The 21,826-nt window shown below is 40.6% G+C and overlaps 1 protein-coding gene across 4 annotated transcripts in view; it reads right to left on the reverse strand.

The window, feature by feature from the left end:
- MICU3 (mitochondrial calcium uptake family member 3) overlaps positions 1-21,569 on the reverse strand; it is a 75,965-nt gene extending 54,396 nt beyond the window's left edge. For all 4 annotated transcript variants that reach the window (XM_036300062.1, XM_036300060.1, XM_036300061.1 and 1 more), the window contains exon 1: positions 21,158-21,569. In XM_036300062.1, coding sequence (XP_036155955.1) covers positions 21,158-21,547 — 390 coding nt within the window. In that variant the 5' untranslated portion in view covers positions 21,548-21,569. The remainder of the gene's footprint in view (positions 1-21,157) is intronic.
- Positions 21,570-21,826: the final 257 nt, after the last annotated feature.

Consider the following 21,826-nt stretch of genomic DNA (forward strand, 5'->3'; position numbering starts at 1 on the left):
TGGGGAAACAATCTTTCTCGGAGAGGTGACCTTGGTTAAAACACACAGCGCTAAGGGGAGCAAACATATTAAGAACAGTATGCTATATACGCCAGGTCCCTTGAAACATATGCTGTGCAGATGTTTCTTTCCTGCAGCGACTGTGTCAAGCAGCAAGGATGGACCGGCTTCCGGCACATAACGAGTGATCAAACTGGTTTCCTGGTCAAACTCCGAAGGGGGTAGTTTGCATATTAGCCTTTTATATACTAGTAGATAGATTCAATATCATGTGCTTAAAAAATAAGCCTTTTCAAAGCGATAAAGTACAATTTGTGAACCATAGGGAAGAGACTGACAGAAGCTATAGAAATCATGTTCACTAAGAAAAATTCTTAATTTCTATAGGTTGACATTACCTATTCTTTTCAACAATAAAGAGTAATTTTTGCTTCTATAATATCTTTAAAAAAACATGAATGAAATCTATAAGTCCTTCTAACTTTTGACTACAGGAATAACAAGAATAAATGCACTTGGTGAGAATCTTATAATTGTATGAACTAGGGAAAGCCAGGAAGAGGCGAATACACACTTCAAATGTGAATGAAGACTGAGAGTTAAAACATAGAAAAGGTCCTTGGTTATTGTTGGAGAAAAAGGCAAACACAAACATAATTTGTAAGAAGCTCAAATTTGGTAGGTTATTCTTTTGGCTACAAGGAAAATTTCAGGAAGGGCAGCAATGGACAGAAGCCAGAACAGGAAGGTATAGAAGAGGTAGCATATGATTTATTTAACTCAATCCTGAACCAAGTACAAGACTCAAACTATAGACCTCAGCCAAGGATACGGGGGATACACAGAGGTTCAAGCAACAGGAAAATTGGCTTAAATCCATTATTCAAAGAAGAGAGGAATAGACCACATCAAGAGGAACCTGAGTTCAGAAAGAGCTGTTGTACATTGGATATTGGCATAAAGTCACTGGGGTATCAGACAGGAATCCATAAGACTGGGGCCAAATCACAGGATCAGTTACATTAACAATGTCAAAAGTGGCCAATTGCCCATTAATCTTAAACTTATATTCTCCTATTGGTCTTAGTGTCTGTCTATGGAGAGGTTAAACTTACAGGTGGGTGGTCAGCTGAATTCTCATACCAGGAGAATACAGATCAGTCCAGCTGACAAACTTAATTCACCATTATAAAAAAACAATCACTTTCCTCCATCATTAGATGAGTGGATAAAGATGTGATACATGCATACACACATACATACACACACACACATTATCCTATATAATAAAGAGCTAATATGCTAATTAGACTGAACAGCAGGGCAACTGTCCTGACGACCATCTGAGTGACCTTCTGGACGAAGCCGGGGCTGCAAGGGCCAGCTGAGACAGCTGGGGCTGCAAAGGCCGAGCTCCTTGCATGAATTTCATCCATCGGGCCTCTAGTAATATATGTAATGGGATATCATTCAGCAACAAAAAACAATGAAATCCTGCCATTTGTGACAATATGGATCAACCTAGAAGGTATTTCATTTATATGTATAATCTTAAAAAAACACACAAATGAACAAACACAACAAAACAAAAACAGAGAACAAACTGGTGGTTGCCAAAGGGAAGATGGGTGAGGAGATAGATGAAAAAGTGAAGGGGATCACAGTCAATAATATTGTGATTACTTTGCATGGTGGCAGATGGTTACTAGACTTAGTGTGGTGATCACATTGTAAGACCTATAATAATGTTGAGTCACTAGGTTGTACAACTGAAACTAATATAACATTGTATGGTGACTACTTGAATAAAAAATTTTATAAACAAACAAAAAACAATTATTTTCCTTCTCAAAACTCGAGGCCTTCACCAAATAATCCTTTCTTTCTCTAGTACATTAGAAAGGGTGGGCTAAATTCCTCAAATGTAATTGCTCAAACACAACAGAAATGTGTTTATTTCCAAAAAGGACATGCTAGGTCTGCAGGGTGTGATGGGACAGTTTGAGGGGGGTGGGGTGGAGCGGGAAGCTGATTCACACATTCATTCAGAGACCCAGGGTGATGATGACTGCCTTTATCAACCAAGGTGGGGCAGGGCAGCATGGAAGAAGTTCATGTGAGGAGCTTTTATAGGCCAGGCCTAGAAGTGGTCAATCGAAGAGAATTTAGTCACTTAAGTGCAAAGGATAATGGATAACGAATCCGGCATCCACAGCTCTAACTATTATGGGGTAAGAGAAGAGATTATGGTCAACAGCTTGCAGTTTCTATCACACTAACTTTTGGTGACAACATCAAGGGCTCATGAAATATAAAGACTAGGGGGAAAAACATTAGAATTATATATAGTATGTTTAACAAAGACTTGGAGAGATACAGTTCCAAAACAAACCACATCTGTAGCCTCTTGGGAGGTAAGACTTGTAAATGACCTTAATTAATTTTTTAGGAAATACTAGACTACTGTGATTCACCTTAAATTGACACTTCCACACATTTTATCCTGCGCTTATTGTATTTCTTCCCAAATTCTTAAACACAGCCACTACTCACTTGAAATGTAATGCTTGCACTTGCACTCTCCCGGCTTTGTTTTTCCAAATTTGGCAAAACGCTTTGATAACTCTGACCTTTTCACTAAACAAAATCAGTGAGATTAAGAAAACATTGGTTCTGGTCCTCCATCCTTGAATATTGAGAGAAGTTGAGTGTAAATAGATGTTTTGTGCTCCATCTCACAAACCTATCCACAGTATCTATGGGAGGCTGAACAGTAACTATTGTCCAAAAGTTTAACTTACAAAAACTGAATTGAACTGTCTATAGGTAAAAAGGGAGTGATGACCTTTAAAATTTTGATATGCGATTATAAAACAGCTGATCCTGAACTAAATTTGGTTCACAGACTGCTATACTCAAAATATCCAAATAAAAGAACTAAAAACTCTAAAATTTAAGTAACAAATAATATATAAAATTACCCAAAAGTTATATATATAAACTTGTTTAAATTCTAACAAGTTCATTTCTTTCATTAATAAAGTAAAATTCACTCTGAAAATAAAGTATCATCAAACTTTTAAAAATGAAATTATAAGTGTGATTTCAACAAATATTATCTTATTAAATGTAATTCATTATGATTTCTTGGCTTCATGTGGGTATATTCTAACTAGATATGTGAACATTTTTATGGTGTTATTTTCAGAGAAAAGGAGAATACAGACATCTAAGTTTAAGTACTACTGCAATATTTTTATATGTGGCAAATTTCATAGAGGAAATGGAATTTTTCATATCAAAAAGATCTCACAAAACTGCTACTGAGAACTATACAAGCATGGGTTTCAGAGTTGGCACATCAATTATCTTTATTCTAAGTGTAAGAAAACACAACAGAAAAATGAAATCACAGAACTCTAGAGGTAGAAGAGAATTTAAATTTGTCTTTTTCTTTTACTCCTTCTAGGAAATTATATTTTACATATTCTAGGAAATTATTTTATGGTACTTACTAACATTCTTTTCAAGTATGCTAAACAAATGTTTAGGAAATCTTTCCAGCTCCAGAAAGCTCTATCTTTTTTGTTACACTGAGAAATTGTGAACTGCATTCTAATTCTTTAACCTCAGTTTCCTTACCTATAAAAATGGAGAATTTCATGGATATAAACATTTTAAACATACCTGTAAACTAACACACACAATTTATTCATAAAATTGAGTAGGGATCATTTTTAGGTACTTTGTGGATATGCTGACATAAGAGCAGTGGCTTAAGAAGTGGTAGAAATGATAAAAATTACACTTTAAAAATTATCTCATCTTTCCAAAGGAAACAAAAATATGTGTCAATGCAATTATATTATCTGGAATTTCCAAACTCAGATCTTTGTAACTTGTACTTAGATGTTACTTCTGAAGGTAGTGAAACCAGGGCCTTCCGGCAACAGAGTGTATCATTATTCCTCCTAAGAATAACAGAAAGCAAAGGTTCACTGCCAAGGCATAGTGTCGTGTTACTTCAGGTCAGCAATTTGAAAATTTACTCTGTGGTAAGGTCTGGTTTTGCCGGGGAGGCAAGATTAAATGCCAGATAAAGGATTCACTACTTGACAATTAGAGAAACTGATGCCTACAAGCTAATAATATCCCAAAGAGGTAACTCGAGACAATTATATCAATTATCTAAACACTGTATAATGCATTCATTACCTCTTAGCAGCCAAGAAACAGACATGAAAATGAAGAATGGAAAAAGGAAAAATAAAAACCATTTGTATTAACCAAAATTGTTTAGATTATTCATCCTTATTACTTTCTTTTTAAAAATATGTTTTATATTAAATTAAATCAGTATTAATGTTTTAAAATGAATGATTAGAAAGTTTACTTGATTATATGTAGGAAGTTTAGAATTTTATGCCCTGATATTGGTAACTGTACCAAAATTTTATGAAACATTACAAAGCACATATCTCTTAAATGTGGATTTTTATTTTACATTTTCTGGGCAAAAACCTATGAGATGTATATGAGACTCAATTCACATCTATTTTTTACTCTAGCTAAAAAAAATGTTCATGGAAGTATTACACTTGCTTTCTCTAATGGCTTCAGGCTTATTTAAAAGCTTCTACGAAGATAAAAGGAGTAACATTTGTTTTACTTGTTGGGTGGTCGAAAGGTTAAACATCAAATTCCCAGTGTGGGAAAATCCCTAAGTACTCTAGGTGAAATGTTTTGATGCTTAGTAAATGTATCTATGTGGAAATACAGCTGACGACCAGCCAACAGTATGTCCCTGGCTGAGATCAAATAGAAAAAGAAAGTTGTAAAATGGGGGCGGGAGGGGGGGGGGGAGAGAACGATCACTTATGATGTTCAAGTGTCCACTATACTGTAATAGTAGCTTACATGATAGGGTTCTTCACACCATTTCTTTCCTGCTCTGTACAGCAAAGCTACTGGAGAGAGCTGCCTACATTTCCTGTCTCTGATGTCGCTACTTCAGCTGGTTCCCCCCTCTATCCCTCCACTAAAACTGCTTGTCAAGGTCACCGATGACCTCCTTGTTTCTAAATCTAAAGGTCAATTCTCAGTTTTCATCTTACAGCATCTGACACTGTTGATAACTCATCGATGACCTTGACAGTTTTAGTGGAGGGATAGAGGGGAGAACTCCTGATTTTTGTCCTCCTCCCCTGGAATTTCCTTCCCAATACTTTTGCTGGTACTTCTCATCTACACAGTGCCCTATGGTGGTTTCACTCACCCACAGTGTCCTATGAACCTCCTCTCTTATTTTAATCTATAATTACTTCTTTGAAAATCTCATCTAGGTTTTACATATTATTAATTTACTATCAAATCCAAAATGGAGGTCATTTACCAGAGATAGGGCAAGGTGGGGTGTGCTGCAGTTACAGCGGAACACAATACTTTGGAATAGCTTTTGTGGAATGAGAAATGGAGGTACCAGGGACATGAAAAAGTATTGTTAAACATGTGTCTTTATGAACACAGTTCAGTTTCTCAAGAGTATATAATACCTAGATAGAATTTTGGAGTTATGAGGTATGTGAATGCTCAATTTAACACACATTGTCAATTTATTTTCCAAAGATTTGTACCCCTACCACCAGAGTATAAGAATTTTTGTGGTTCTACATCAATGCCAACACTACTGTATTTTTAATTTTACCAATTTAATTAATAACAATTGGTGCTTTACTCTGGTTATCATATTTCCCTATAGTTAGTGATGTTGAACATCTCATGTGTTTACTGGTTTTTTTAAATATATTCCTATTGAGTTGCCTGTATAGACCCTTTGCTTATTTTTCAGTTATACTGTTTTATTTTCTTATTGATTTGTAGATCATGATATATTCTGCATATTTATTCCTTGCAAGTGCTATCCTATCTAATAATAGACAAACATGGTAATTAACCGTACCTCCGACATGCTTCCCATTGGCTAATCAGGGCGATATGCAAATTAACTGCCAACCAAGATGGCGGCCGGCAGCCAGGCAGCTGAAGCGAACAGGAGGCTTGCTTGCTCCAGTGATGGAGGAAGCCAAGGTTCCCCACCAGCCACTGCCAGCCTCTAAGCTGCACTCTAAGAAACAATGTTGCAATTATAGAAGCTAAACAATCCCAGAAACCTGCTTTCAGCCAGCCAGGCCTCAGAGCTGGAGTTGCAACAGTGTTTCAATTATAGAAGCTAAACAAAGCTCAGATACCTGCTTTCAGCAGCTGAGGTCTCAGAGCTGGAGCCGAGCCTCAGAGCTAAAGTCGGCTCTCAGCTCCAGTGACAGCCATAGAAGGTAAATAAATCCCAGAATAAAAAAAAAAAAAAAGAGAAAAAGGAGAGGTTGGGAGCTTCAGTCACCCGCCAGCCTGAAAATGGTCCTCAGCCCCTCATCCAGACTGGCCAGACACTCCAGTGGTGATCCCCACCCTGAAGGGGGTGTGACCAGCTGCAAACAGCCATCATCCCCTCATCCATGCTGCCAGGCACCCAAGCGGGACCCCCACCCTGATCCGGGACACCCTTCAGGGCAAACCAGCCGGCCTACACCCATGCACCAGGCCTCTATCCTATATAGTAAACAGGTAATATGCAAACTGACCCTAACGGCAGAAGGACTGGGAATGACTGGTCACTATGTCACACACTGATCACCAGGGGGCAGACACTCAATGCAGGAGCTGCCCTCTGGTGGTCAGGGCGCTCTCACATGGGAGGAGCTCTGCTCAGCCACAAGCCAGGCTGACGGCTGCCAGTAGAGCAGTGGTGGTGGGAGCCACTCCTGCCTCCTCAGCAGCGCTAAGGATGTCCGACTGCAGTTTAGGCCTGCTCCCCACTGGCAAGTGGACACCCCCCGAGGGCTGCTGGGCTGCCAGAGGGATGTCTGATTGCCATCTTAGGCCCAATCCCCCGGGGAGCGGGCCCTAGCCAGCAGGTGGTCATTCCCTGAGGGGTCCCAGACTGTGAGAGGGCACAGGCTGGGCTGAGGGACACCCCCCCCCCCCGAGTGCACAAATTTTTGTGCACCAGGCCTCTAGTCCTATATAATAAAAGAGATATATGCTAATTAGCCTCCATATGCTAATTAGTCACAACCAGTATGCAAATTGACCATCCCTCCAATGCAATAAGAGAGGGATATACTATTTAGCCCTGATATGCTAATTAGTAACCAGTATGCAAATTGACCACCACTCCAACACACAAGATGGCCGCCCCCATGTGGTCAAAGATGGCCACCACAAAATGGCCTGCAGAGGAGGGCAGTTGTGGGGAATCAGGCCATCAGGGGAGGGCAGTTAGGGGTGATGGGGCTGGCAGGGGCAGGCAGTTGGGAGTGACCAGGCCAGCAGGGGAGGGCAGTTGGGGGCGATCAGGCCAGCAGGGGAACAGTTAGGTGTCGATCAGGCTGGCAGGGGAGTGGTTAGGAGAAGATCAGGCTGTCAGGCAGAAGCGGTTGGGAGCCAGCAGTCCTGGATTGTGAAAGGGATGTCCCAGATTGGAGAGGGTGCAGGCTGGGCTGAGGGACACCCCCACCCCTAGTGCACAAATTTCATGCACCGGGCCTCTAGTATACTATAAGTTATCTTCTTCCATTCGGAGACTTCTTTGTATTTTATTAGATACTAGAGGCCCGGTGCACAAAAATTTGTGCACTCGGGGGGGAGGAGGGGTCCCTCAGCCCGGCCTGTGCCCTCTCGCAGTCTGGGATCTCTCAGGGGATGACCACCTACTGGCTTAGGCCCAATCAGACATCCCTCTGGCAGTCCGGCAGCCCTCGGGGGATGTCCACTTGCCAGCGGGGAGCAGGCCTAAACTTCAGTCAGACATCCTTAGCGCTGCTGCGGAGGCAGGAGAGGCTCCCACCACCACTGCTCTACTGGCAGCCGTCAGCCTGGCTTGTGGCTGAGCAGAGCTCCTCCCATGTGAGAGCACCCTGACATTGAACATCTGCCCCCTGGTGGTCAGTGTGTGACATAGTGACCAGTCATTCCCAGTCCTTCTGCTGTTAGGGTCAGTTTGCATATTATCCTTTTACTATATAGGATAGAGGCCTGGTGCATGGCTGGGGTCGGCTGGTTTGCCCTGAAGGGTGTCCCGGATCAGGGTGGGGGTCCTGCTTGGGTGCCTGGCCAGCCTGGATGAGGGGATGATGGCTGTTTGCAGCTGGTCACACCCCCTTCAGGGTGGGGGTCCCCACTGGAGTGTCTGGCCAGTCTGGATGAGGGGCTGAGGACCATTTTCAGGCTGGCGGGTGACTGAAGCTCCCAACCTCTCCTTTTCTCTCTCTTTTTTTTTTTTTAATTCTGGGATTTATTTACCTTCTATGGCTGTCACTGGAGCTGAGAGCCGACTTTAGCTCTGAGGCTCGGCTCCAGCTCTGAGACCTCAGCTGCTGAAAGCAGGTATCTGAGCTTTGTTTAGCTTCTATAATTGAAACACTGTTGCAACTCCAGCTCTGAGGTCCGGCTGGCTGAAAGCAGGCTTCTGGGAATTGTTTAGCGTCTATAATTGCAACATAGTTGCTTAGAGTGCAGCTCATAGCACGGTGGCGGCAGGCGGGGAACCTTGGCTTCCTCCATCACTGGAGCAAGCAAGCCTCCTGTTCGCTTCAGCTGCCTGGCTGCCGGCCGCCATCTTGGTTGGCAGTTAATTTGCATATCACCCTGATTAGCCAATGGGAAGCATGTCGGAGGTACGGTTAATTACCATGTTTGTCTATTATTAGATAGGATTCTGTTTTAATGAAGTGAAATGTAGCAGTATTTACCATACTGGATTGTGCTTTTTAAAAATCTTGTCTTGTTTTGAAAATCCTCCCCCTCTTAAGTTCAAAATTTTATTTTCATATATAGTCTTCTAAATACCTTAAAGTTTCACTTATCACATTTAAAACTCTAATCCAGTTGATTATGTCATAAAGTAGGCATCTAATTTTATTTTTATTTCCCTCATAGCATTTAACTCTAATCAAGCCCTACTGTCTTGTATATTATTATTGTTTAATATTTAAGAACCACCTTAGTTTAACTCCTTTCAAAATAATAATACTAATATTGGTGTAATATATAGCCACTGTTTAAGAATTACTCCATTTTTTCCAATTTCTTCATTCATCATTACTTCTTGAATTTCATCTTTCTTTTTATGTTCATTTCTTCCTGATATTCACCCTTTAATAGTTCTTTTAATGATGATCTGAGACTTGTAAATTCTCTCAGTCTTATGGAAATAAATTTTTGTTCTCATTCCTACATGATAATTTATCTAGGTATGGAAATCTATGTCGGCAGTTATTTTACCTCAGCATTTTGAAGGTATAGTCTACTGTCTTCTGACTTCTACCCATTGCCATAGATTCATCTATAACAGGGGTGGGCAAACTTTTTGACTCGAGGGCCACAATGGGTTCTTAAACTGGACCGGAGGGCCGGAACAAAAGCATGGATGGAGTGTTTGTGTGAACTAATATAAATTCAAAGTAAACATCATTACATAAAAGGGTACGGTCTTTTTTTTTTTAGTTTTATTCATTTCAAATGGGCCGAATCCGGCCCGTGGGCCGTAGTTTGCCCATGGCTGATGTATAATCAGGCCAAAAGCTATCCCTTTATGGAAATCTGCCCTCTCTCTCTTTATCTTTGATTTTAGTTTCACTAGAATCTAACTAAATATAGATTAATTTTTATTTATCCTGCATCAGGACTGTTTATATTTCCCAACGTCTTTGTTTGTTTTAAGAACTCATTATCTCTTAGAATATTGCTTCTCTCATTCTCTCTATTCTCCTAGCTGTAATCCCTGCTAGATAAATTGTAGATCATCTCAGTCTATTTTCCATTCTCATAAACTCTCTTTAATATTTGCTATCTCCTCTATTAAATTCTTTGTAGTTTACTTAAAATTACCTTCCAGATTACTAATTGCCTCTTCAGTTACATCTTATATCCTGCCTAACCTTTCTAACCTCCAATGACCATATTTTACATTTCTAGTGCTATTTGAGTCTTTATTATAATCTATTTATTATTTTTCATTGTGTATTTAATCTTTTTGCATATATTTAACTTAGAGACTCAACCAAATTATTCTATTATTAAGTTGTTAGGAATCTAATCAGCTGGCTCTTTCTTATAGAACTTTATATTTTATACTTTTGGATTATAAACTTATCCTCTTGTATAACTTATTTATAGAATTTAGATATGGCCAGTGTTCAGGGCATTTCCTTCCAAAGAAGTTTTGCATTTCATTCTTCCAGCAACATCAGCTTTTCTCAGCTTGGGTAACACAAGTTTTAACTCTGAATCCATATGAGGTAGTAAGTATGGGACCATGTTTATACAGTCTCAGGAGAGTCTTTTTTTCCTACTTAGAGCTCAGACAGACATCTTCAGATTTCTTTGTCATCAACTTTTACTAGATGGATGATTATTTTCTAGCTCATTCTTTTGATAAGTCCTATAGCTTTAGAAAGGAAAGGTCTCAGTTTTAACTTCCAAAGGTCTTATCTCCTGTCCCCACATAGGCGTAGTCCCTAGAATTCCATGAATAATGATGACCCATCACTCTCCCAAATAAGCTACACCTCACAGTGTTCTATTATTAGTTTCCTCTTTATTTCTGCCCCTGGCAATTTTCCTTAATTCATTGTAAGTACAATAGGGTATTTAAAAGGATGTTTAAAATATTTTTATGACTGATATGCTGTATTTGTAGAACCAGAAATCTAATCCATTTATTTTATTAAATGGGCATTCCATAATTTATTCATGAGCATTTTAATTTCATTTCAAAGCCATTTTCCCAACACAACTGTAAGACTAAGAAAGACTGATAAATATATTACCTGCTCTTTAGTTTTTCTTAGAAAGAGAACTCTGACTTTTAGCTTGTCACAATAGCACAAAGAATAAAGGTTACACTTTTCAGGCTTTATTGCAATTAGATTGGGTCAACAGACTAAGTTTTGGTCAGTGAAATGCAAATTAAAGTCTTTTTTTGAGACTTCCTGGAAGGCCATTTAAAAGGTTCTGACTCAGCTATATAAGGAACCCGTAACAAAGGCAAAGCTCTTTTTTTTTTTTTTTTATTTTTATTTTTTTTTGGAAGCTTTTATTTTTTTATTTTTTTTAATTAAATCTTATTGTTCAGATTATTACATTTGTTCCTCTTTTTTCCCCCCCATAACTCCCCTCCTCCCAGTTCCCGCCCCACCCTCCGCCCTCACTCCCCACCCACTGTCCTCATCCATAGGTGCACGATTTTTGTCCCGTCTCTTCCCGCATCTCCCACACCCCTTTCCCCCCCAGGAATAGTCAGTCCATTCCCTTTCTATGTCCCTGATTCTATTATAATCAACAGTTCATTCTGTTCATCAGATTATTTATTCACTTGATTCTTAGATTCACTTGTTGATAGTTGCATATTTGTTGTTCATAAATTGTATCTTTACCTTTTTCTTCCTCTTCCTCTTCTTAAAGGATACCTTTCAGCATTTCATATAATCCTGGTTTGGTGGTGATGAACTCCTTTAGCTTTTCCTTATCTGTGAAGCTCTTTATCTGACCTTCAATTCTGAATGATAGCTTTGCTGGATAAAGTAATCTTGGTTGTAGGTTGTTGGTATTCATCACTTGGAATATTTCTTGCCACTCCCTTCTGGCCTGCAAAGTTTCTGTTGAGAAATCAGCTGACAGTCGTATGGGTATTCCCTTGTAGGTAACTGAGTTTCTTTCTCTTGCTGTTTTTAAGATTCTCTCTTTATCTTTTGCTCTTGGCATTTTAATTATGATGTGTCTTGGTGTGGTCCTCTTTGGATTCCTTTTGTTTGGGGTTCTCCACGCTTCTTGGACCTGTAAGTCCATTTCTTTCACCAGGTGGGGGAAGTTTTCTGTCATTATTTCTTCAAATAGGTTTTCAATATCTTTCTCTCTCTCATCTTCTGGCACCCCTATAATTCTGATGTTGGTACGCTTGAAGCTGTCCCAGAGGCTCCTTACACTGTCCTCGCATTTTTGGATTCTTTTTTCATTTTGCTTTTCCGGTTGGGTGTTTTTTGCTTCCTCGCATTTCAAATCATTGACTTGATTCTTGCGCTCCTCTGGTCTGCTGTCAGGAGTCTGTATAATATTCATTATTTCAGTCCGTGTATGCTTAATTTCTAGTTGGTTCCCCAATATAAGATCGAGGGTCTTATTAGTTTTCTTGTAGATCTCATTAAGTTTATCGGCGGCTTCTAAACAGTTCTTGAGAGACCTTAAAAGTGTGGTTCTGAACTCTATATCTTCCATTGACAATTTTGTCCTGTTTCTTTGTCTCCGCATTTTGTTATGCTTCCTTGGTGCACCCCCTAGTGGTCTTTGTTCGCAGTCTTATAGTTAAATCTTGATTGTTGTAGCTAATTCCAGGGAGGGTTTGACCTCCAGGCCAAGTGGCTATGAGAATCAGCTGTGTCAGCAGTGAGAGAACTTCTGTCCTCTAGGGAGGTGCTAATCTAGCCTTTGCCTGAGGCTATCCGGCGAATGCCTCTGTGCAGGGCTTGGGCGGGGCCGGTCGCACAGGATCAACAGGGTGGGCCGGAGAGAGCAGTTATGGCGGCTCTCAGTCCTGTCCCCAGGGGCTCTGCCTCTCTGAGTCCCAGCACCCGCTGCAAAGCTCAGAGAGAAAGCTGCACTCGCTCTGACCGAAGCCAGACAGTCCCGCTTCTCCCGTTTGAGTCTGGGTCCCTAAAGACTCGCCCGGATCTGGAGCTCAGAGTCTGCGACTCCCTCCCGATTGAAAACGCCAACCGCGCCCTCCGCCGCCAGCCCGCTCCGCGCACTCCGCACCTCAGAATTTGACTTCAGCACTGCGCCTCCTCTGAGTGTCCGTATGAGTTTCTCTTTCCTCCTAGTTGTAGGACTTCCACTCAGCCAGCGTTCCTGTGGTTCTGGGTGATGTCCCTTCCGTTTTTTGGTTTCACTTTTGAAGTAGTTGTTCAAAGCAGCAAACTCCGGCGTTAACCTATGCCGCCATCTTGGTTCCCAAAGCTCTTTATTGTACCCTGCTTCACTATTTCACTATATTATTTCCATAATCACGTTAATCACTGAGTTTAAAGCCATTGTAGAGGGCAATCATAAGTAGATATTGGCAAAGAGATCATTGTAGAGGGAGGACATGAGGGAAAGGATATGAGGAAGATCTATATTTTCCCAAGCATATGCTAAATATTTACTAGTCGGTGAAGATAAAATTGCTTTTGGATTAGGATGTAGTGTGGTGAATGAATCAGTAGGTATACTACAGTGTCTTAACCAAATAATATAGGTTAGGTACCTCTGATCTTTCTGCTTTCCCCCCCTCCCCCCGCCCCCAGTACCTTGTTTTTCCAAATGAATTAAAGTCCCTATGGCATCACTCTGTTCTCCTACAATTAAGAAAGCATAACTGCAGATACTTGTATCATACAGTACATTAAAGAATGCCACTTAGGAAAACTTCCTGAATAAAATATACCACCAAAAAATGGAAGAGATATGTTTCTAGAACTTCTTTATCTGCCTGTAATCAAACAATATATCCTTATTCCCTGAGTAACTCCTGCTCTTACATAGCTGACATTCAGATAATCCCTCTCTGGGTTCACTTCTCCATATCCTCCTAATTTTCACCATTTTATTGAAAATCAATGTTCAACCCAATTTATGGCTGTAGCCATGTTCCAACTTCTCTTGGGTAATGGTTGCAGTAGAAGACCAAAGACACAATGGGCACCTATAATTTGCCAGGAAATGGCAGCAACCTTGAGAAGTTGGCCTGCTCCCTACAGTTTTATAAAAATTAAAAAATAACTACTATAATAATTCAGGATAAGATCTAAATTTTATTATTTGGTGATATATATGTATAATATTTTTTATAAATATTTAGTTCACAATAGCATCCAGTATTTGTACTTCTACCAATAATATTTAGAACATTAGATCCAAATAAGAAGTATAGATTTTAACCTTACTCCCTAAATAGGATGTCTTGACTTTGACTAAGTCTGTGCTATAAAATACTAACACTATATTCTTTACTAGGACATAAAATCCTGCTGTGACCCATTTACTTGTACAGGAAACGGTCTGGAGGAAGCCATGAGACAACAAAGATTGGTGAAAGTTCGAGTCACAATGATTTACTTTCACTGTAAACCCTAGACCACAAGCTGCCTATTATTGTCCTTAGGATCCCATCATTGATCCTGTGGTATTAATATCTCAAAACCTTTCTTAATCTCCTGGGGATAATGAGTGAATGTTCATATATATATATATATATATATATATATAGAGAGAGAGAGAGAGAGAGAGAGAGAGAGAGAGAATTATAAACCATATCTCATCTTTAGAGTTGTAAGAATAACTTTAAAGTGGTTGGAAGAAGTACAGAACTAATGGGCTGGAACTAGTTTAAACTGGGTCTAATCTATGACAGCCTTTCTGACATGATGTAAGCCTGTTAGAAATATTCACTTTTGAATTATTGCAAGCAGTTTGAATAATCTACTATATTACTTCCAGGGAAAGGAATAATCCAAATATTTCACTTAGTCAATACTTATAGTATCAATTGGATAGAATTATCTTTATCAGAGGCAGAAAAAAAATGGAATTATTTTAAATTCTTTTATATACACTTCCTATGCCTAAATTTTGGAGGTGGAGTTGAATATTAAAATAGTTAAAAGACAATTTAGTGAATGGAGAAAAAAGCAGAACACTTGGATTCTATTTTCCCAATTTGGGAAAATGAGCAAACAAATGTCCTAGGCTAGTCAATTTAATGACAATGCACTAAACTTTCACATTTTACTTAGCTTATATAATCTATCAACACTTGAGAGAATAAAGGAGTAAGATAAAAAAGTAATATATTTCAAAATTTCTGCTTAGTACACAAGTGACTAGGCATTTTCTTTAATGCTAGATAAACAGCTATAAATAGAACTTGTTTGACTTTTTTAAACACATTTTTCTCTAACACAAGAGTATTTACACTACACAAAATAAAGTTACTCAAATTCTCAGGGTTTGGCACAATTACAGAAGATCAGTTAGAACTAATATTCTATAGTTTAAACTTGCCTATCAAGTTTACACAAAAGAATAAAATCTGTAGTATAAGTTTGTATATTGCCCATGTGAGTTAAATATTATATTATGGGGGAAAAGTACTAATCAGATCATATTACTAAGGGTTATACATCTCAAAAAAAGGAATCCTAAATAATAAAAGAGAAACATGGTAATTGGCGTATGACCGCTACCCTTCCCATTGGCTAATCAGGGCAATATGCAAATTAACTGCCAGCCAAGATGGCGGCCGGCAGCCAGGCAGCTGATGCGAACAGGAAGGCTTGCTTGCTTCAGTGACGGAGGACTCCAACGTTCTCCACCTGACTTGCCGGCTTCTCAGCTGCAACTCTAAGCAACTATGTTGCAAATATAGAAGCTAAACAAAACCCCAGAAACCTGCTTTACTCAGTGGGGCTTCAGCCAGCCGGACCGCAACATTGTATCAAATACAGATGGTAAACAAAGGCCAGAAACCTGTTTTCAGCAGCCGAGGCCTCAGAGCTAAAGCTGGCCCAGAATAAAAGTTGTGACAATGTAAAAATATTCATTGAAAACCTACATTTCACAAGTAAGCTAAAAATTCATTTTATCATTTAAAACTCCTATTTAATCATGAAAATGCAAAACAGAAGCAAATTAAAAGATGTAATAGTACCCTGGTCGGTTTGTGCAGTGGATAGAGCAGTGGCCCACAGACAAAGGGTTGAGTATTACCAGTCAAGAGCACGTAACTCAGTTGCAGGCTCGATCCCCGACCCAGGTCTATGAGAATCAAGTTGGAAATTACATTAAATCCCAATAGTATTACCTGAATTCCAATTCGAAATACAATTTAGTATTTTTATTTATTTATTTTGAATGTGGAAATTACATTGACCATTACATACACTTTCACTCAAATTGATTAATATGCATTTCTGGACAATTTCTAAGTCTTGGAAGAGAATTACAGATGTTAATTTTTTTTAAATTTAAATTCAAGGTCATGACAATTTCATTTCCTAATTCCCTGTGTGAATCTAAATAAAAGGATACCTATAAAATGCTGTAACTATCGTTCACTGCAACCCAGACAACAGGTGCATGCATTTCTATAACTCCAGGTTTTGTATAGCCAGAGGAGGAATATTATTTCCAAATTCATTCAAATTTTATTCTGCGATTTACTTAGGAAAAAAAACACACTACAAATTGTCATATGTGAATTTACACCATGATCGGGCCACTAGAAGGACAAAGTGATTCAGAAAACCAAAAGAGGTGATTGCCTAATTTAGCTTCCTATACAACGTTATTTTATACAAAATTAACCTATCTTCAATTTCTATGTGACTTCCCTCACTCTGTAATGTTTGTATTTTAAACATCTGGCAAAATCTTCGATATTCTGAAAGAAGAAGCATAGCCTTGTCTCAAAATGTGCTGTCCTAAAAAGAAGTTGGAAAAAAGATAAAGTGAAAGAAACTTAAAAATGAATGATTACTGGCAATTATTATAGAAATAAATAAGAAAGATACAAACACTGTTCTCTTTTTTACTTGAGAATAAAAATAAGTTGCTTAGAGCTTCTTAAGATTAACAAATCATAAAATAGATCATGTGTTCTGTATAATAAGTAAAACAATGGATTAAAGTATGTTAAGCAATCTAGTAAAGTAATTCTGGATCTGAAACAAAAAGGCAGTTATAGAACAAAACTTTTTTTCCATTAATAAAAATAATACTTTAAGGCTAAAACTAAAAGGTTCTAAACAGAATCTTGTCAACATCTCTTTATAATATTAATAAAGTTCAAGGCCATGTTTACTAAAAAAATTTTGGCAAGATAAACTTGCACAATTAAAATAAATATAGTGTCACGTGATTTGGTTTCCCAAAGCCTGAATTTTGACCTTAACTGAAGTCTTCCCAATTCCAATGCTATAAATAACGACTATAGCTGAACAAGATATTAAGTTATTAATTCTCACAGACTGTGGTTGCGCCTTTTCAATATGCAGGTTCCATGCAAGTATTTGATATAAACTTATTCATTTGACAAACATTTATTGCATATCTATCAGGGTTATGTTCCATACCAGGCAATGATAATATAAAGGTGATCAAGACCAACACAAGACCTCTCCTTAAAGGGCAAAGACAAGCAGAAAAGACAGGCAATTAATAAATAACTGCAAAAAGTCATCATCTTGGAGTATATGGTAGAGTTGGGGAAGGCCGTCTGGAAGTTCAGAGGCAATGTCTTTAAAAATTTTCGAGGCTACAGTAATAGAACATGCTACATGTCTGTGGGTTACTGCTGCATACTGCCATCAGTTAAATTAGTCTCATAACACACACAGGGTAATTTATATGCTAGGCTATGTTCAATATAACATACTGCTTAATTAAAAGAGGCTTTATAAATCAAATATTTTTGCCATAGTTTTAAACATCAAAAGGAAACATTTCCACCACTTCAGGAAAATCAAATAAGCATAATAAATGAAGTGGCAACACAGGTTTAAAATACTTCTGAAAAAATGGCAGGCTGACCTTATGAGTTTCTTTCAACCTCTTCCTCCCAAAACCACATTAAAATCACAATAAAATATTTCTTCAAAGGTATAAACATACAAAAACTAGGAAAGAGAAAAGGACACTCAAGAGAATTCATTAATTTTTTATAAACTTGAATAGATGGGGGGAAGGCAATTGACCAGAGGAGCAGAGGCACAACCTGGGTGCCGTGGAGGAGGACACCAAACGGAAGCAAGCTAATTCGGTGACAGAGCTCAGAAAGGATAAGGCCTTCGGAACACAAGGAACTGTGTTGGCAGAGAAAGCTGTGAGGCTGAAAACAGAGGATAACAATATGTAAGTACATCGCTGGATATTCCCCCAACACACATGTTCTCGCACATACATGCAATGTGCTGTGCATCCAGGTTACTGTTCCTCCCACCTCTCCCATTCTTTGGAGAAGCTCAATGAGACCAGAGAAAAATATTTATAAAATACTGGGATGTGGATGCTACTCTAATGAAAAGCCCAGGTCACCAAATAAAAAGCCATGTTCCTATAAAAAGAGCTTCTGAGAGGCCTCAACTATAGATAGGCAACAACCACAGATATGTGGAGAAAACCTCAAAATGATAGTGAAAGCACTGAAAATAAAATATAAAAAAGGACCTGGAAGAGATAACACAATGCATGGAGCAGGAGACAACTTAAAAACATAATTCATATCCTTATAGTAAAAAGAGACATGTAGCAGCCATAAAACAAAATAGATCACTATAACACAAGAACATCAGGGAACAGAGAATAGTTCTTTGAATTAAAAAATTAGGATAACAGAGATAAAACATTCAATAGAAAGGCTAGAAGATAAAGTTATCTCTGGAGATAAAGATATCTCCCACAAAAGCAAACCAACAAAAAAAATGAAGTAGTTGGAACAAACGAAAGAGTAGAATTAGATCAGGAACTGTCAGAAGATGTAACTTCAAACTAATAGAGGTTTCAGAAAAAGAAAACAGAAAATGGAGAAAACTGTCAAAGAAATAATACAGAAAAATATATAGGCCCAGCCGGCATGGCTCAGTGGTTGAGTATCAATCTATAAACCAGAGGTCAGGGATGGATTCCAGATCAGGCCATATGCCCAGGTTGCAGGTTCGACACTGTGGAACGCACAGGAGGCAGCCAATCAATGGTTCTCTCTCATCATTAATGTTTTTATGTCTTTCTCTCCTTCTCCCTTCCTCTCTGAAAATCAATAAAAACCTATTTTTTTTTAAAAAGTATACAGAACTTTCAGACATGAATTTCCATACTGAAAGGGCCCTAAAGTATCTAGCACAATAAATGAAAAAATGTCCACACCACTGGTTATTGTTGTGAATTATTCAAACACCAGGATAAAGAGAAGATTATAAAAGTTTTCAGAGGGGGGGAAAAAGTCAAATACCAAAGTAATAATGATCAAAATGTACAACTGAAAACTTGGGAAGGGTAAGATACAGACTTTAGTAATTATTTGACTTCTAAAACAATGTATAGATACTTTCATTAACAATAAACCAGATATAGATATGTAAATATATGTATATACAGAAATAGAGAAATATGCTAATTAACCGGTATGCAGTAACAGTTGACTGGACAGGAGGAGGTTGCACATGCAGCGCTGGGGGCAGCGTCCGGGGAAGGGCGGCAGGGGCCTCCCCACGCTTGCGCTGGGGGAGGGCCTGACCAGCAGCGGCCATGGCTGCTTCAAGGGCTGGAGAGGGAGTGGGTGGTGCTGGGCGATTTCAAATCGTGTGCTGGGCTCCTAGCAGTAACATAAGCAAATAAATAGAGCCATAAAGTAAATAAATGAACAAATAAAAAATTAAACAAATTGACTGAATGCTCACTATGTGCTAGGGGTACCATTCTTTTTAAAAATGTATTATCTCATTTAACTCTCATAATGGTATGAGGAAGACACTATCAACCTCCTTTTGCAGGTGAGGAAACAGGCTTTGAGAAGTTGAGTAACGATACAATCGGTAAGTCGTGAACTCAGAGTCCTGGCTTTCTGAGTATGGTCTTTTAAATTAAAACTGCATGATCCTGTCTCTTAACTTTAAAAGTAAAATTTATTTTTTTTTAAAGAAGAAAACAAAATACTTGATGTTTCCTACATTCCTATTCTGTTCCCAGATCAACTGTGGTTGATGAAAAGTTCTGTCTTTGTCCGTCAGAACACAAGTTTAATGTATTATATATATACTGGAGGCCCAATGCACGAAATTGGTGCAAGGGGCTCGGCCCTGAAGGCCCCGGCTTCATCCAGAAGGTTGTCTGGAAGGTCCTTCGGCTGTCTCGTCTAATTAGCATATTACGCTTTTATTATTATAGATGTGTGGGGGGTTTGGAGGATGCAGGTTGAAGTATTTGCTAGTGTTTTAAATATTCACTGTATAAAAGTACTTTATGCTAAGAATTTGTGATTTGCTGCTAGAAGGACAATTAAGTAGATTCCTTTACCTAAACGCCTCAACAACCTCCACCAAAAGAAATGACACACCTACAGCATCAGATCGCCAGTGTGTATCTCGTGCAAAGAATAAAGGGTACATACATTTCATTAAAAACAGTTGCCTCTTTTCTAAATTATTGTCATCTGGGCCCTTCACACTCCTCTAGTCCTGCACGGAAAACATTCCTAGACGATTTTCCTAGTCATTTACGTGCCTGTTAAGTATACTGATGCAACAAAAACATCAGGTCCCTGTACTCACTCTTCCCTTTTACTCATCCTTACCTTGTGTTAAGTACTAACGATACCGGAACATGTTCATGCGAATTCCTCTGTAGGCGTCAGCCTCCTTTAGTCTCCTACTTTCGCTGTCCTGTCCATCCATCTTCTCACTTATTGTCCCTATTTAGGAGATTCTACCTTAGGAAACGGGTGGAGTGGGTGGGCTGGATTCCTTTGATTAGGTTTTTTGTGTGTGTATTTTTTTTCCCTATCTGGTGACATCTTCATTCTTTCTGACCTGAGATACCGAAGCTACAGTTTTGGCATTTGGTCCTTTGCGACTGATGAACAATAATGTCTTTTAAGACCTCGCAGCCCCGCCCCGCCCCGGGCCTCCTGGATCACTGCTGTGGCCGCCCGGCCCAGCCTGTGAGTCCCTCCTCTCACAGGCCACCCTCCGCTTTCTGCAGGTCGTGACCTTGGTTTTCGTTCTGTTTTGTCCTGGTTTGGGGTTGCCCTTGCTACGCGGTCGCTGCAGCAACCTCCGAGGTTCTCCATCATCAGTGACAGCGCCTTCCGAGCCTTGGCAACAGCTGCATGCGCACGGGGGCTGCCGGCCTACAAGGTGCCGGTCTCGGTGGCGGGAGGGCCCTGCCGCGGCCGCAGAGCTCACACCGCCGCCACCTCCCACGGCCGGGGTCACGCGGTCACGGGGCCCGCACCCCGCAGGCCCGCCCCGCACTCGGGGGAACACCTGGCGGACGCACGCGCTCGCGCACCTACCGTCTCCTTGGCAGCGGCGACCGGGATGGGCAGCAGCCCCCGGCCGCGGGGCGGGTCCTCCGGCTCCAAGTCGGCGCCCTCGGAGGGGCGCCCGGGGTCCGGCGCCCGCGCGGAGTCGGGCCGGGGGTCCCCGTACAGCTGGTAGCACACGAGGCCGACCAGCCCGCCGCCGGCCGCCGCCGCGAAGCTCAGCTCCCCCCAGCGCCGCCGCCGCCTCCACGCCGCCTCCGCCACAGCCCGGTCCTCCTCCTCCCGGCAGGGGCAGGGCCGGCCGGGAGGGCCCGCGGCTGTCCCCACGGGCCGCCCCCACGGCCCGGGGAAGGGCTGGTGAGGGGAGGGTGCCGGCGGGAGCCGGGGCGGCGGCCACAGGAGCCTCCGCAGTGCAGCCATAGCGGAGCCGCCGGCCCCGAGCTGGAGGGGGCGGGAGGGGGGCGGTTTGGGGGGAAAATCTCGCGAGAAGTCGGAGCGTGGAGGCGCGCGCGGGGCGAGAGCGACCCCTGCGAGCGCGAGGCCAGCCTGGGGGACCCCGGGGCGGTGTCCGCGGCGAGAACGCGGGGTCTCCCGTCGGGGTCAGGGGGAGCCTCGGGGACGGACGGCTGCCCCTTCGCCCGCACTCGCAGCCAGCCCCGCAGACAGCACTGCGCCTGCCCCGGCGACACCTGTCGCGGG

Source organism: Myotis myotis, unplaced genomic scaffold, assembly GCF_014108235.1.
Source record: "Myotis myotis isolate mMyoMyo1 unplaced genomic scaffold, mMyoMyo1.p scaffold_m19_p_3, whole genome shotgun sequence".
NCBI lineage: Eukaryota > Metazoa > Chordata > Mammalia > Chiroptera > Vespertilionidae > Myotis > Myotis myotis.